The sequence below is a fragment of the Notechis scutatus genome, chromosome 4, assembly GCF_049901735.1.
Source record: "Notechis scutatus isolate UNSWTSFEM ecotype Mainland chromosome 4, rNotScu1.2, whole genome shotgun sequence".
NCBI classification, from domain to species: domain Eukaryota; kingdom Metazoa; phylum Chordata; class Lepidosauria; order Squamata; family Elapidae; genus Notechis; species Notechis scutatus.
The window spans coordinates 144,253,695-144,267,033 of record NC_142012.1 but is presented as its reverse complement, the minus strand read 5'-3'; the positions used below and the strand labels follow the sequence as shown (position 1 = coordinate 144,267,033).

Below are 13,339 nucleotides of genomic sequence, written 5' to 3'. Positions count from 1 at the left end.
AGAACAGGCTGAAAACAATTTTAAAATATTGTGTTATGGCAAGTTAGCGTATATATTTAATGAACACCATAATACTGCATGAAGATTTTACTATGAGTATTATTTTTGATTTATAGTGTCCATTTAATTCTATAATTTGTACTGTGGAAGTACTAACTAGTTCTAGTAGTTCCTAAACTATTGCATTAAATTATGAGTTGGGATAAGGCATTAATTATAGAACAAGTATTCATTGTAATTAACCTTCTACATGTTTGAAGGAAGCTCTGCCATAAGTACTTTGCCTCTTGTTAATTAGCTTTTCTTCTTGGCATGCTGGAATTGGTATACTCACAATCCATATTTGGGTTAACAAAAACCTGACAGTTTTCTTCATTAATACTGCCTTTTGTATAAGAAATTAATATTGATGTTAGAGTGCATCAATCTGTCATCAGTCAAGGCAAGAAAATCATAATAGAAAATCAACTTTAGGGATATAGACTGGTAGACAAAATGCATATTCTGTTTGAAGTGCTTACATACACTCAGTCTGCATTGGCTAAAATTTTCAATAGATGTTTATGTGGGATGTCTTTGCTTTGCTTGAAAAGTGGCATGAATTTACATTAAATTATAATTTAAAAGAATTTATTTTTAAGATGATGTATCTCTGGTATTTAATACCAGATGAGTTAGCTAAGATTTATAAAGGTACATCAAATGAATGTTGAAAATGTAATAAGTAAAGAAGGGACTTTTCTGCAATAAAGCAAAAAAAAAAAAGGAGTATGATTCATATTTTAATACAGAAAATTTTGAAAATGAAACCAGAAATTTCTTTTGGGCCTAATGGAAAAAGACTTGGAGAAAAAATTTGGAACTTTGTTACTATATATGTTGACAGCAGCAAGACTATTGTATGCAGAAAAATGGAAGGAGACTTTGAGTCCTGTCATGGAAAAATGACTGCAGAAGCTGATGGAATTGGCTGAAATGGCAAAATTGATCATTTTGATTAAAGAAAAGAATATAAGTATTTTTGTTTCCACATGGAGACCGCTTCTGAACTTTGTGCTTGAAGTGGAAAAGAATGAAACTTTGGTTTTGGTTTTTACTGATGAGACTGATAGATCTTTATAGAAATGGCTAGTTTATATTATTATTAAAAAACAAAAAGTTGTGATTTGATGTTAATGCCTCACTTTACTGCAACAGAGTTAATGCTTCTTTTTCTTTTTCTTAATCCTTCCTCACTTTTCTTCCTCCCTTTCCTACCAACTGCTTTCCTATTTACTTTCATATTTTATATCTTATTTTATCTTGTAATTCAATAAAAACGTTAAACAGAAAAGTGGCATGGATTCTTCCTTTATACACAATAAATATACAGTTAAAGATTTCCCTGTCCAGTTTTGTCCAGCTAGGATGCAATACTCATCTCTGTTTCTTGGCCGAGGGAGCCGGCATTGTCCAAAAATATTTTCCGTGGTCATGTGTCCAGCATGGCTATATGCTAAGGGCACACAGGATGCTGCTACCTTTCCACCGAAGTGGTACATATTAATCTACTTGCATTTGCATGCTTTCAAATTGCTAGGTGGGCAGGAGCTGGGGCAAGCTGACAAACTCAGTGTCTTTAACCACTGAGTCATCACAGTCGATCTGATACAAATAAACACACATAGAAATTTAACAGTTTTGGGATGTGCTGGACAATTTTTGTAGAGTAGTAAAACAGCATTATATCTTTCAAATGGAAATTGGGCTATAAAAATATGTAGCAAATATATTTGTTATTATAAATAGTTCATATATATGCACGGATACTCTTATTTTCTTTTTTGTCATTTTATTAGCATTTAATGAAGGCTGTTTGAAAGTCTAACTTTTTTGTGAGAAACTTTTGCTTATTTCTAAACTTGCACATACCTCTGTGTACAGTCCAGTACATTCATAGTAATCACGGGAAGGAAGTCCAAGTCTAGGTTGATCAACCTACAAAACCAAGTTTAAAAATAATCAGGCCACAAATAGAACAACAATTTTTCGGCAGATAGAAGATTGCAAGCAGTGATATTTACTTTTTTCTAAGCATTTTTAAAAAGTGCCTCTAAAGTGAGACTTTTTAAGTACAAGAATCTAAGGCTAAAAATTTGGAGGAAAGAATGAGGAGGGAGGAGAGGAGGAAGACTAAAATTGGTACCCTGCCTGACTCCCAAAAACTGTGACAAGAAAAAGAAAATATGATGGTGGTATCAAGACATAAAAGTTTCACTCTGCTATACTTCCTATAAGGGAAAATAGGTGCCAATTTCTAAGCATCTGTGGAAGTAAGAAAGAAGCCATTACTGCTTAACAGTGACAAAGGAGAAATGGGGATTCGGTATTCTTAGTAGCAAATGTCATAAGACACAATCAAAAGTAGAACTTCAGCATCATAGGAGTGTGACTACACATTGATATCCCAAGTTTAATTAGTAGTTAGAAAATGTAGCGATTGCTCTTTTATGGGAGGAAAGAAACCTATATAGAACTAAAAACAAGGAAAAGAAATAAAGTGTCAGCCTTCAAGATTTTCTCTCCCCCCCCCTTTGCTTTGCACCTTTCGGCTGTCATAAGTAATGGGGGGAGGAGTGGGGGATATGGTTATGGGAAGTGAACTGGAGGTGTTACAAAACAGAACTGTATAAGTTGAGAGGGAAGTTTCTTGCTTAGGCTTCTATCCTATGCTATGCGCAGCTGCAACTCTTTATAAAAATATGTCAAGGTCAATGGACAGAGGCCTCATCACCTCCTGGAAATGCCCACATGATGATATACACAACTTTTAATTGGATGAGCCAATTGAACTATTGGGGGTGGGAACGTTGCCATCACTTTGTATATGTGATTTATGCGCCCATTTTCTCAGATTCAGAATTCTTTTGTTGCTATCACTTGATTTCCAGTAAAAGATATATTTTCTCTAATTAATGGAGTCTAAGTATTTCTTTCTTGGATTTTGAATGGAGTACCAGCTGACATTAAGGACAAATAGCTTGTCCCTTGGCTCCTACCAAGTTCTCACAAAGGCCACTGTTCTTTATTGCCTGCATTCCTAACCCTGCACACATTGTAATTATTAGTATGTTACAATAATCTGAACATCAATTTTAAGGGATATTCCATCATTGAGGATCACAAAATCAATGGGTAGGTTAATCAGGCAGATTCTATTCAAAATTAGAAAAGTTAATTACTTTTCCCAAGCATACACAATCAAGCAATTTGTGGCAGGATGATTTAAATTCAATTATCAAAGGAAATGAATCCTGACTATATATGACATGTTTAGCAAAACATTTTTAATGGAAATGAAATGGGATTTACATGTGCGTTACCATTCTGTTGCATCCTTGCTTGTGAGCCATATTGAAGAATCTACAGCAGGATTATGAGTTATTTATATGTATCAATAGAAGTCTTTATGGATAGACAATTTAAAATCCCTAGTTTCTCTAACTATACCAGTCAGAACAAATACATTTTTAGGCATTTCTAAGAACAACAAACTTACATGAAGTATATGTTGTAAGGAGTTTTTATCATCAGTGCCAACAAACATGTTAATTATGACTTTTCTTCCAAATTGAAAATTTAACTCTGCAATGGATTTCTCTGCACTCCATGTGGAGCCTAAAGTAGTAAAAATGTATAATCAGTGTTGGATAAAGATAACTCTAATCCCACCCTTTCCCATTTGATAATTATAATGAACAAATGATCTGAATTCACCTACCATGATTCAGGTCCCAGTTGTCTGCTGCTATAGGCCATTCTAAAATATTGGTCATTAGGTTAATTAGTGGTTTCCCTTTTTTGCTGTTAATGGCAGCTTGTGAAAATAAACATGAATTCCATTAATTACAGATACAGACTTTTTAAACCATTTAATTATCACAATGATGTATGGTGATGGTCCTATATTTCCAAACAAACATTTTCTGCAGAATCATATCTCACAAGAAAAGTTGGAGAACAAACATATAGATGGAAGTAACTTGAATCTTTGGTGTCTGATTTAATAAGTTTGTAAGTGACACAAGTAACAACAATGTTACACATGTGATGATGTCATCACAGCAATGAAACAACTTACATAATATGATGTCACATGATGTCATTCCATTCCCTCTCTCCTTTGGTCTATGGTTTATGGCCTAAGCCATAAAATGATTTGTTTCTATCTTATGATTAATGGGAAGATAGCAATTATGGTTTGTAGTTATGGATTACAGAGGTATTGAGCCCACCTATGTAGCATTAGTAAACATTGCATATCTGGGCAAAGTATTCAAAAAGAGTAATTCAGTCAATCAGCCTGACAGTCAGTCTGACCGCTACTCTCACAATAATGCCTCTGGGAGGCTTACAGAACAACAATGTCTGGGTTCCAATGGCATGCCAGATCAAACCAGACCAGACCAGACCTGACCCAAACCCAAACCCAAACCCAAACCTTAGTGCACTGGAAATAATTCAAGGATCAGTAATGTCTAATGTGAATAAAATAATCTCTCCAATATTTCTTTCTTTTTTTTGCTAGCCATTTCCTTTATAGATTCCACAAATGGAAACATTCTATCAGTCTTTTCTATGACCTTCTACAGAGTATCTACAAAATAGATTTAAATTAGTCAACTGTACGATTCGTCTTGAGAATTGAAACAATTAACTAAGAAATACGTACAGAATTCAATATACTGATACTAACCTTATACAGGTGAATTTAAATATGTGAAGCATACTATGGTGCCTATAAAGCAGTTGCAAGAATGTGACTAAAAAGTAGTATTAGTAAGCTTCCCAGAGTTACCTTGAGGTAAGACGGGTGGCCAATCAATCAATTAATCAGAACAAGGTTATATTCATTACTCTTAAATGTGGTAATTTAACAAACAACTTACTTTCATTTATACAAGATCTATACAGTATTTTCGCTTTTGCAACAGCTTCTATATCATTACTGTTGTTCTTCTCAAGAACATCTGAAAATGATAAAGATACATATATTACCAAGTGTGATACTTAATGTAGGTTATGTTCTACAGGTGTTATGCAGAAGCACACATAATGATACCCATTTCACTCATTTTAACCTTATAAAAAAATAAAATGAGAACAGAATTCAATCCCTTATAATCCAAACTTAGAGTTTCTGGCAGAATGATGAACCAAATTTCCATGGTGAAGGGATAGACTTATTTCAAGAAAGAAAGAGGCACTACTAAAGTTCCCCTGTGAAGCAGTTTTCTGCTAGCATAGCTGCCTTTTACCACAGAGGGTAAATTAAAAAGGTGCTTTTCCAATCAGGTTGAAGAAGGATCTACTGATCCTTCTTTCCTAGAAGTACTAATGGAATTCCCCTTCCAAAAGGCCCTATTAGGAAGGAATAAAAGAAGCAAAACCAAGAACAGAACACTTTCTATACTATACGTTTTCACCTGGTCAATGCAAACTCAGTAGACTTTAGAAATTGGTGCTACCTCTGCCACAGATTCTCTTCCATTTTGGACGTTTGCTTTGTCCCTCTGTAAATATTCTAAGATTAATGTAATGTTTCAGTTTATGTTTTTATGGGATCTCTGTTCCCAAATTATTTTTCTGATTCTCATAAAATTTGACACTTTCTGATACTTCTACTACAGCCATTATTTGTTTGTATCTAAATATAAAGCGTAAGACTGACTAGTTTGGACTATCAATGTTTTGAGCAGTATATTCAACTTTTTAAGCTAACTATCCTTTTTGTCATTTTTAGAACAACTGTACATTTCTTTTGGATCACTGAGCCAGATGATGCAAGAGCCAGAATGCAATGCAGAGTCTGTTCCACTAAATAAGACCAAGATCACTCAGATATGTTTACTTTTGACCCACTGTTGATGTGAATTTTTGCTGGGGATGTTCTTTTTGGTTGTAGCTTTTTCAGCCCCACATTGTTGGGATCTGCTATTATGTATTATCTTCTTTATCTTTTTTGTTTACTAAAAAAACATATGACCTTACAAACTTGCATGTAACCTAGCAAATCTTTGAGATTGGTTTTAGATAAACCAGAATAAATCTCTTGCTCTTCTGTCACAAAATTGGAATGTATATAAAAAAACAAAATGATCCAAAAATTGGAATAACTTATTTGTACTACTGACCTTTCAAAACAACTTCTAGTTCATCTCTTAAAATATCAAAATTACTATAACGGGAACTTGTCTCTGGTATGATGTGCTTTTTTAACCATCCTCCACAAGCATACTGGTAAAAATTATTGCAAGGTTCTGCTGCTGTATCCATGTTCTCAATGATTCGGGCAGCTGTCATAAAACAAAAATAAAGACATATTAAGGATAATGTATTTTTAAATAGTCTACATTTATCTTTATTGTTATAAAATAGTAACGTTAATATGTTGTAAGATGAGAGTTGTAACCCTCAAGCATTTGAATTAAGCCAAGCTGAATATTAATTACTTTTGAAGACACACGTATAGAATTCCACTATACAACAGCACAGTTAGTTGGGTGTCAGTATTATTGCAACAAATAGAACTTATCCAAATACAGAATTGTAGACTGCCATAAATAACATCTGAATTTTGCACTATGTTAAATATTTTTGGTTCGGTGGGAGAGTCTCTTCCAAGAACATGAGTTGATTGAAACATAACTCCCTTCATCTGAGGGTACATGAAAATTAATGTCCATGTTTTTATCCATGTTTATATCTAACTATATATACTGTATCTTTATTTGCCAGGGATTGCCCTATAAATGTTGGACATATTAAAGCACACCATCTGCTACCACAGCGGTCCCCTTCCTGAACCACACTATGTTTCCTGATACCTGCTTGTTTGAGATTGCAGTATGGGCCAAAAAACAAAAAGCAATGCTTAACTGTCATATATAGCTGTCCATGAGACTTAGCTTCACCTACTGCAATCAAGTGAAAGATATTTCACTTGATTGCAATAGGTGAAGCCAAGTCTCATGGACAGCTATATATGACAGTTAAGCATTGCTTTTGAACAAAGCACAGCTTAATACATTATGTGAATTCAACCATGCATTTTATTCTGCCATTGTGTATTTATGTATTATTTTAATTGTATGGTTATTTTCTAATTTTTGTTTTTTGTTTTTGCATAGCAGTGTTATTGTTTTATTTTATTTGAACACAGTCAAAACCGTAGAAATGGTGGTAGACTTTAGAAGAAACCCTCCCATACTATCACCTCTTACAATACTAGACAACACAACATCAACAGTAGAGACCTTCAAATTTCTAGGTTCTATCATATCACAAGACCTAAAATGGACACCTAACATCAAAAACATCATCCAAAGAATGTTCTTTCTGCACCAACTCAGAAAGCCCAAACTGCCCAAGGAGCTGTTGATACAGTTCTACAGAGGAATTATTGAGTCTATCATCTGCACCTCTATAACTGTCTGGTTTGGTTCAGCAACCCAACAGGAGAGACACAGACTTCAGAGGATAATTAGGACTGCAGAAAAAAACAATTACTACCCATCTGCCTTCAATCAAGGACCTGCACTGCACGAGTCAAAAAGAGGGCTGTGAAAATATTTACAGACCCCCTCACATCCCAGACATAAACTGTTTCAACTCCTTCCCTCAAAACAATGCTATAGAGCACTGCACACCAGAACAACTAGACACAAGGGGAGTTTTTTCCTGAACGCCATCATTCTGCTAAACGAATAATTCCCTCAACACTGTCCAACTGTCCAAGTCTGGACTAATATTATTGTTAATCTTCTCATCACTCCTTATCACCCATCCTCTCCCACTTGTGATTGTGGAACTGTAACTTTGTCGCTTGTATCCTTACGATTTTTATTGACTGTTTCCTAGTATGATTTGATTGCTAATTGTACCCTATGACTATCATTAAGTGTTGTATGTTATGATTCTTGATTCTTAATGAATGTACCTTTTCTTTATGTATACTGAGAGTATTTACACCAAGACAAATTCCTTGTGTGTCCAATCACACTTGGCCAACAAAGTATTCTACCTACCTACCTACCTATTTATCTAATGTTACTTCATGCAATTTATTATCTGCCATGGCTATTTGTTTACTAATCTAAGACCAAATGTTCATATAATTTAATATAAAAATACTATTTGATACCAGGATATTCACACTTCTGAATTGCAACCTGGTGTTGCCTAATGAAACGTAATTTATTTAACTTTGTTCTCCAGATTCCAATTGTCAAGATGAGGCTCCTCTTTCTGAATGGCACTGTTCTTTAAAATTACACCTGGCTATGTTCCTTCATTGAGATAATGAATGCAATAAGATGTAAATTATATTGCAATTTTCTCTCTGAAAATGGGAAGGTATTTTTTAAAAGTGCATCACATTTTTTTTAATGTAATGATGGAATGCATTGAAATTAAAACTGGGTATTGGACTAGCCACAAAAATCTATAATATTAACTCTGTTTAAGCATTATACTCCATTGATAACATACAAATCTGTACTAGAACACACATTTCCAACAATATTAGAGGCCCTTTTCCCAATATCTGTGCATGTTTCTCCCTCATCTTATTCATTCATCTTAGATTGAACAAGAAAACTTAGATTGAACAAGAAAACTTAGATTTCATTCTTGTTTGAGTCTTTATGGATTCCCATAAAAATTGCTGACTACCAGAACCATTTGCGTTTCAATTTGAGATGCAGACAGGACAGACTTATCCCCAAAAGCCTGTGCCTGTGCTCAACAGTGAAGGGACACAGAGCAGAAAGCATCCTGCAGAAAGCACAGCTCCAACTCCTCAAGAAAGAATTGCCAGAAAGTCCAGTTGCCTCTTGAAAAAAGCACCTTTGTGACCACCACAACCTGGATGACTAAGAATCTCCATAGATATTGAGAATATTGTAATAGAAAAAGTGCTGTTGAAATCAAACTAACATCCCTGTCATTTCTTTTAAGCATCTGCAATGGGGAATTGCTCCTTGCCACAAACAACTTCATGAAATGAGGCCAATACGTTGGCTGAACAGACCTAAAATGCTTGTCATACTGAACTACATAGAACAGCCTACAAAGGTTTCTTTGTATTTGTAGCCCACCATAAATACCTTCATCAACCTGTTTTCTTTTGAGGGAAAAATAACTTAATAGATCAAAAACATATTTCTCTGTTTGGGAAGCTAAATAAACAGATTTGTTCTACATAACAGCAATTAATGCATAGTTACCTGGAAGGAAGAGTTAATGGACTTAGTTTCACATAACACAGATTAAACATGCATACAATAAGAATTGTTAACTTGGAACAGATAAAACAGAGGTCAGCTGCTGAGCACAATCAATAACTGATCATAGAAGGAAATGAAATTATTTTTGATCATTGTCAGGAGATTAAATAATCTAACTCAGAAGAATGACACGTTTAAGAAAATATTGGAGAGGCTTCCGCTCCTAAATATAAGGTCTCTGTCACTTTCTGACTGTTAACTGCATATTATTTCATATGTTAGGAAAGAGACATTTCTACTTATTTTGGGGACTTTGCACAATTCAAAGGCCTGAAAGATTAGAATTCTAACATATGAAGGGAATCTCCATGACTGGAGAATGCCACATATTGCCTAAATTTGCCATTTCAAATATAGATTTAACAAAGCAGAGAAGTTATCAGGGCATGAGAGATGCAATTTTAAAGAGAGAGGTGATATTATGAAAAAGCAGATATGGCAGTGATATAAAACATATTATTTTCTGCCTCTTCCCCAAACTGTTTCCTTGTCTGTGAATCTTGATCATATGCGCAAGCTTTCCTAATTTGTATTAAATCAATAAAGCAATTAGGTTTTAGTAGTATTTAATACATGTCCACAACTAGGCTTTTTATTGATCAATCAATAGTAGGTTGGAAAATTATTATAGAGACAGGGATAGGTTTAAAGACACAGTACATACTTAATGTACTAAATATTATGGCTGCTATACTTGCGGTGCAAAAATCCCAGCAATGAGATACCAAGAAGTCTTAATTCTTTGTTTTCATGTAGTAGTTATCTGTATTTTTGCACTGAAATCTACCATTCTAATTACCACCCAAAGAGTTAACAAGAAAAAATAAATATAGACTAAACTATGAAGTCTTTGTGCCTTCATCTACTATAGGGGGTGTCAAATTCATGGGCCGCAGGCCAGATTCATCATTCACTGGCCACGCCCACCCCTAGTTTAGCGAAGGAGAAAAAAGTTGCGATACGACACATGACGACAATGTGTCATCATGAGTTTGACACCCCTGGTCTACTATATCAAGCATTGTAGCTTTTTGTTTGTCTGTTTGTTTTATTTAGATTAGTGCTGATTTCCTTAAAACCATTTAACCAACTTAATGAAATTAAATTGAATTTGTAAAAGTATGTTTCATTAAAAATAATAATTAGGGTAATGATATATGGTATATGATATGAGGAAGCAAATGTGTTGTCTTCAATTTATCAACTGCAATCCCTACATGATGCAATGGCAAGATTGGAGACAGCCTTATTTGTTTATCTATTCCCAAGAACTCACTGATTTCCCAATAGAGCATATTACAGCATAGATGCCACTGCTATGCAACCTCTCCAAGCTGAAGTAGTGGGGCAACCCACTTCAAACTTCAGATTTAAGCTAGTGTCAGCATTTGGCAAAGTAGATTTTCAGATCTAATGGTCTTACATAAGGCAAGGCAGTCAGCTGGCTATAAATATATAGTAATACTATAATACTTTGGGAGATTCAGACTTCACCATCCTCATGATTAAATCTCATTGCTTTATTTGATTAACTGAGTAAATCTGAGTTCAATTCCTTTTTCCATGATACCACAACAGATGTATTAGTGATAGATTTATTGTCTCTTCTAAACTTATTTGTAAACTCTGTTTATATCTAAATGCCATTAAGGTTCTCTAAGTTCCAAAAGAGAGATTCATAATTTAAAATCTGAATATCACAGGACCCCACCCAAATTTCCCAAAGTCAAGATTAAGTTGTAATTTGACCGAGAGAAATTATTAGATGAGTTAAGAGGATAATCTTATTAATTTAATTTAATTTTAATTAAATGTAAATTAAATTGAATCAAAATTTTTTATTGCCTTGTCCCTGCCCACCTCTTTTTGGAAAATAGTTCTTTCCCCCAGCCCAACTTTAGTATTGGAGAAGGTTCCTAAGAATATTATTGACAACCAAGAAAATAAACAAACAGTTTATTGAATCCAGAGTTCTTACTCAAGACATAAATGACCAGGATCAGAATGTCCTATTTGAGACACATTATGTGAACGGCTAGCTTTCTGGAGAAGGCTATGATACTGGGAAAGGTGGGAGAAAAGGCAACAAGAAGCAAGGTGAATAGACTCAGTTATAATGATGACGAATGCATTATTGGAAGACCTGAGGTTATGGATAGATTGTTGTGTAGTAAATCTATCTATGTGGTCATGAAGAATCAACATTAACCTGATAGCAAATCATTCCCCTTTCCCCAAGATAACCCTTGATCCTGAAATTGCACTGTTGTCCTTGAAATTCACAAATCTTTGGGAGATCCATTCATTTCCTTTATATTTCATTCTACGAACTTAGAGCATTGTTCAGGGATTCTGGAATCAAATTGCTTATGGGTATGCAATCTCCTAAATCTGCTGTTAGAGGAAACAGACTTAAAGCAATTCTTCAATCTATCGTAAGACAATTCTGTCTTGTTCTGTTCCCTGCGGCTTTTTCAGACATTTCAGTTTGGATTGAAATGGGTTATTAACAGGTCTGGGCTGTGCTATGTGGACTATGGCCATTGCAAGATCTGATTGCCCATCTCTGACTTCTTGTCCTTATCATCCATGTAGGGAAGGCCAGACTTGCTGGATGCCCACGAAAAGATGTAAGATTTGAATGGAACCTGCGTTTCCAGGGATGAGAAAAGCTTCATTGACTTAACTTGCTGTCACTGGATCAATAACAAGACTATAAAAACATGTGGAGACTGTCTACATAGCAAAGTGACCAGCCCCTGAGAGGTGGAAAGAGGACAAATACTGCAGTCAGTTGGAGCTGAGGCTACCAGAAGATCAGAACAAAGAATTGCTAAAGAACACCTGCTCTGAAGGGTTTAAGACAGCTCTGATGAGAAAAGAGTATTTTTTTAAAATCGAAAACAGCAAAGACTGTGGTTTCATTTGCAAAGGGCTGTGAGTAAGGGAGGATGACATCTGTTTCAGGGAGAAGTGGGGAACCCACCATGACAACTGGCCAAGCAGAAAGTGCAGATACTGTATATCCTTAGCTAGAAATGCATTCACTCACAGTTGTGGTTTGATAGTTTTAATGACTATATTTGCAAACTAAACTATTTTTAAAAATCAATTCAAATCCCCCAAAATACAAAAGAGGATCACAAAAACCAGATATTATTGTCACAGTCAGTTATCAAAATTCATTTTTCAGCACAGTATTTATTTCTTGGAAACATCTAATATTTAATTTATGTTTAAAAAAACCCTTCAATTACATGAATTCCTAGAGAATGGAATCTGACACAAATCTATTATAAAGCTATCAAGAGTGGTTAAAGAGTCATGCTAGAATTCTGAAGATTGTGCGCTCTAGTTCTGTCTTGACTGGGTGACGAGGTGACTTTTCACCAGTCTCTCTTTCTCAGCCCAACCCACCTCACAGGGTTGTTGTAGGAAAAATAGGAGGAGGAGGAAGAAGGAGTATTAGGCAGGTCTGCTGTCTTGACTTATTTATAATAATGATACAAGTGGGATAAAATAAATGAATATATAAGCATAAGATTATACCACTGCAAATTGTTAACTAGCTTAAAACATCCAATAAGTGATGGCTTTGCAAGGAAAGTATATTATTCAAGACTTTCTTCAATATCAGAAAGAGCAGTTTCCTTAATATGCCTCAGGAAGGTGATTGAGCAATTAAAAAGTATTTTGATTAAGTAAGCTTAACATTCTGCTCCAGGTTAATTGGTGTTGGATGGTAAAAATATTTTATTAACTAGAAACCTTGAAAAGCAAATATTAATTATTAGCCATTAATCTTGATAAGTGAACATTTTTTTAATAAACAGCATGCAAGACACTACAGGAGTCAATTATGCTACTCATAAAGTTTAATCTTCATGTTATCTCTGTTCCCACAAATCAGAATTCTGTACAAACCAGAACACTATAAAATGTGCAATGAAAGTTTAAAGGAAAAATTAGTATCATGCACTTGATAAGTCACACTAGTACTTATCACTGTTGCT

General features: G+C 34.7%; 1 protein-coding gene across 7 annotated transcripts in view; it reads right to left on the bottom strand.

Moving 5' to 3' along the window:
• The window catches only part of MME (membrane metalloendopeptidase), a 115,143-nt gene that overhangs the window by 35,034 nt on the left and 66,770 nt on the right, over positions 1-13,339 (bottom strand). For all 7 annotated transcript variants that reach the window (XM_026665365.2, XM_087965210.1, XM_087965212.1 and 4 more), the window contains 5 exons: positions 6,174-6,335; positions 4,929-5,009; positions 3,761-3,856; positions 3,539-3,657; positions 1,912-1,977 (listed from right to left, as the gene is read on the bottom strand). In XM_026665365.2, coding sequence (XP_026521150.1) covers positions 1,912-1,977; positions 3,539-3,657; positions 3,761-3,856; positions 4,929-5,009; positions 6,174-6,335 — 524 coding nt within the window. The remainder of the gene's footprint in view (positions 1-1,911; positions 1,978-3,538; positions 3,658-3,760; positions 3,857-4,928; positions 5,010-6,173; positions 6,336-13,339) is intronic.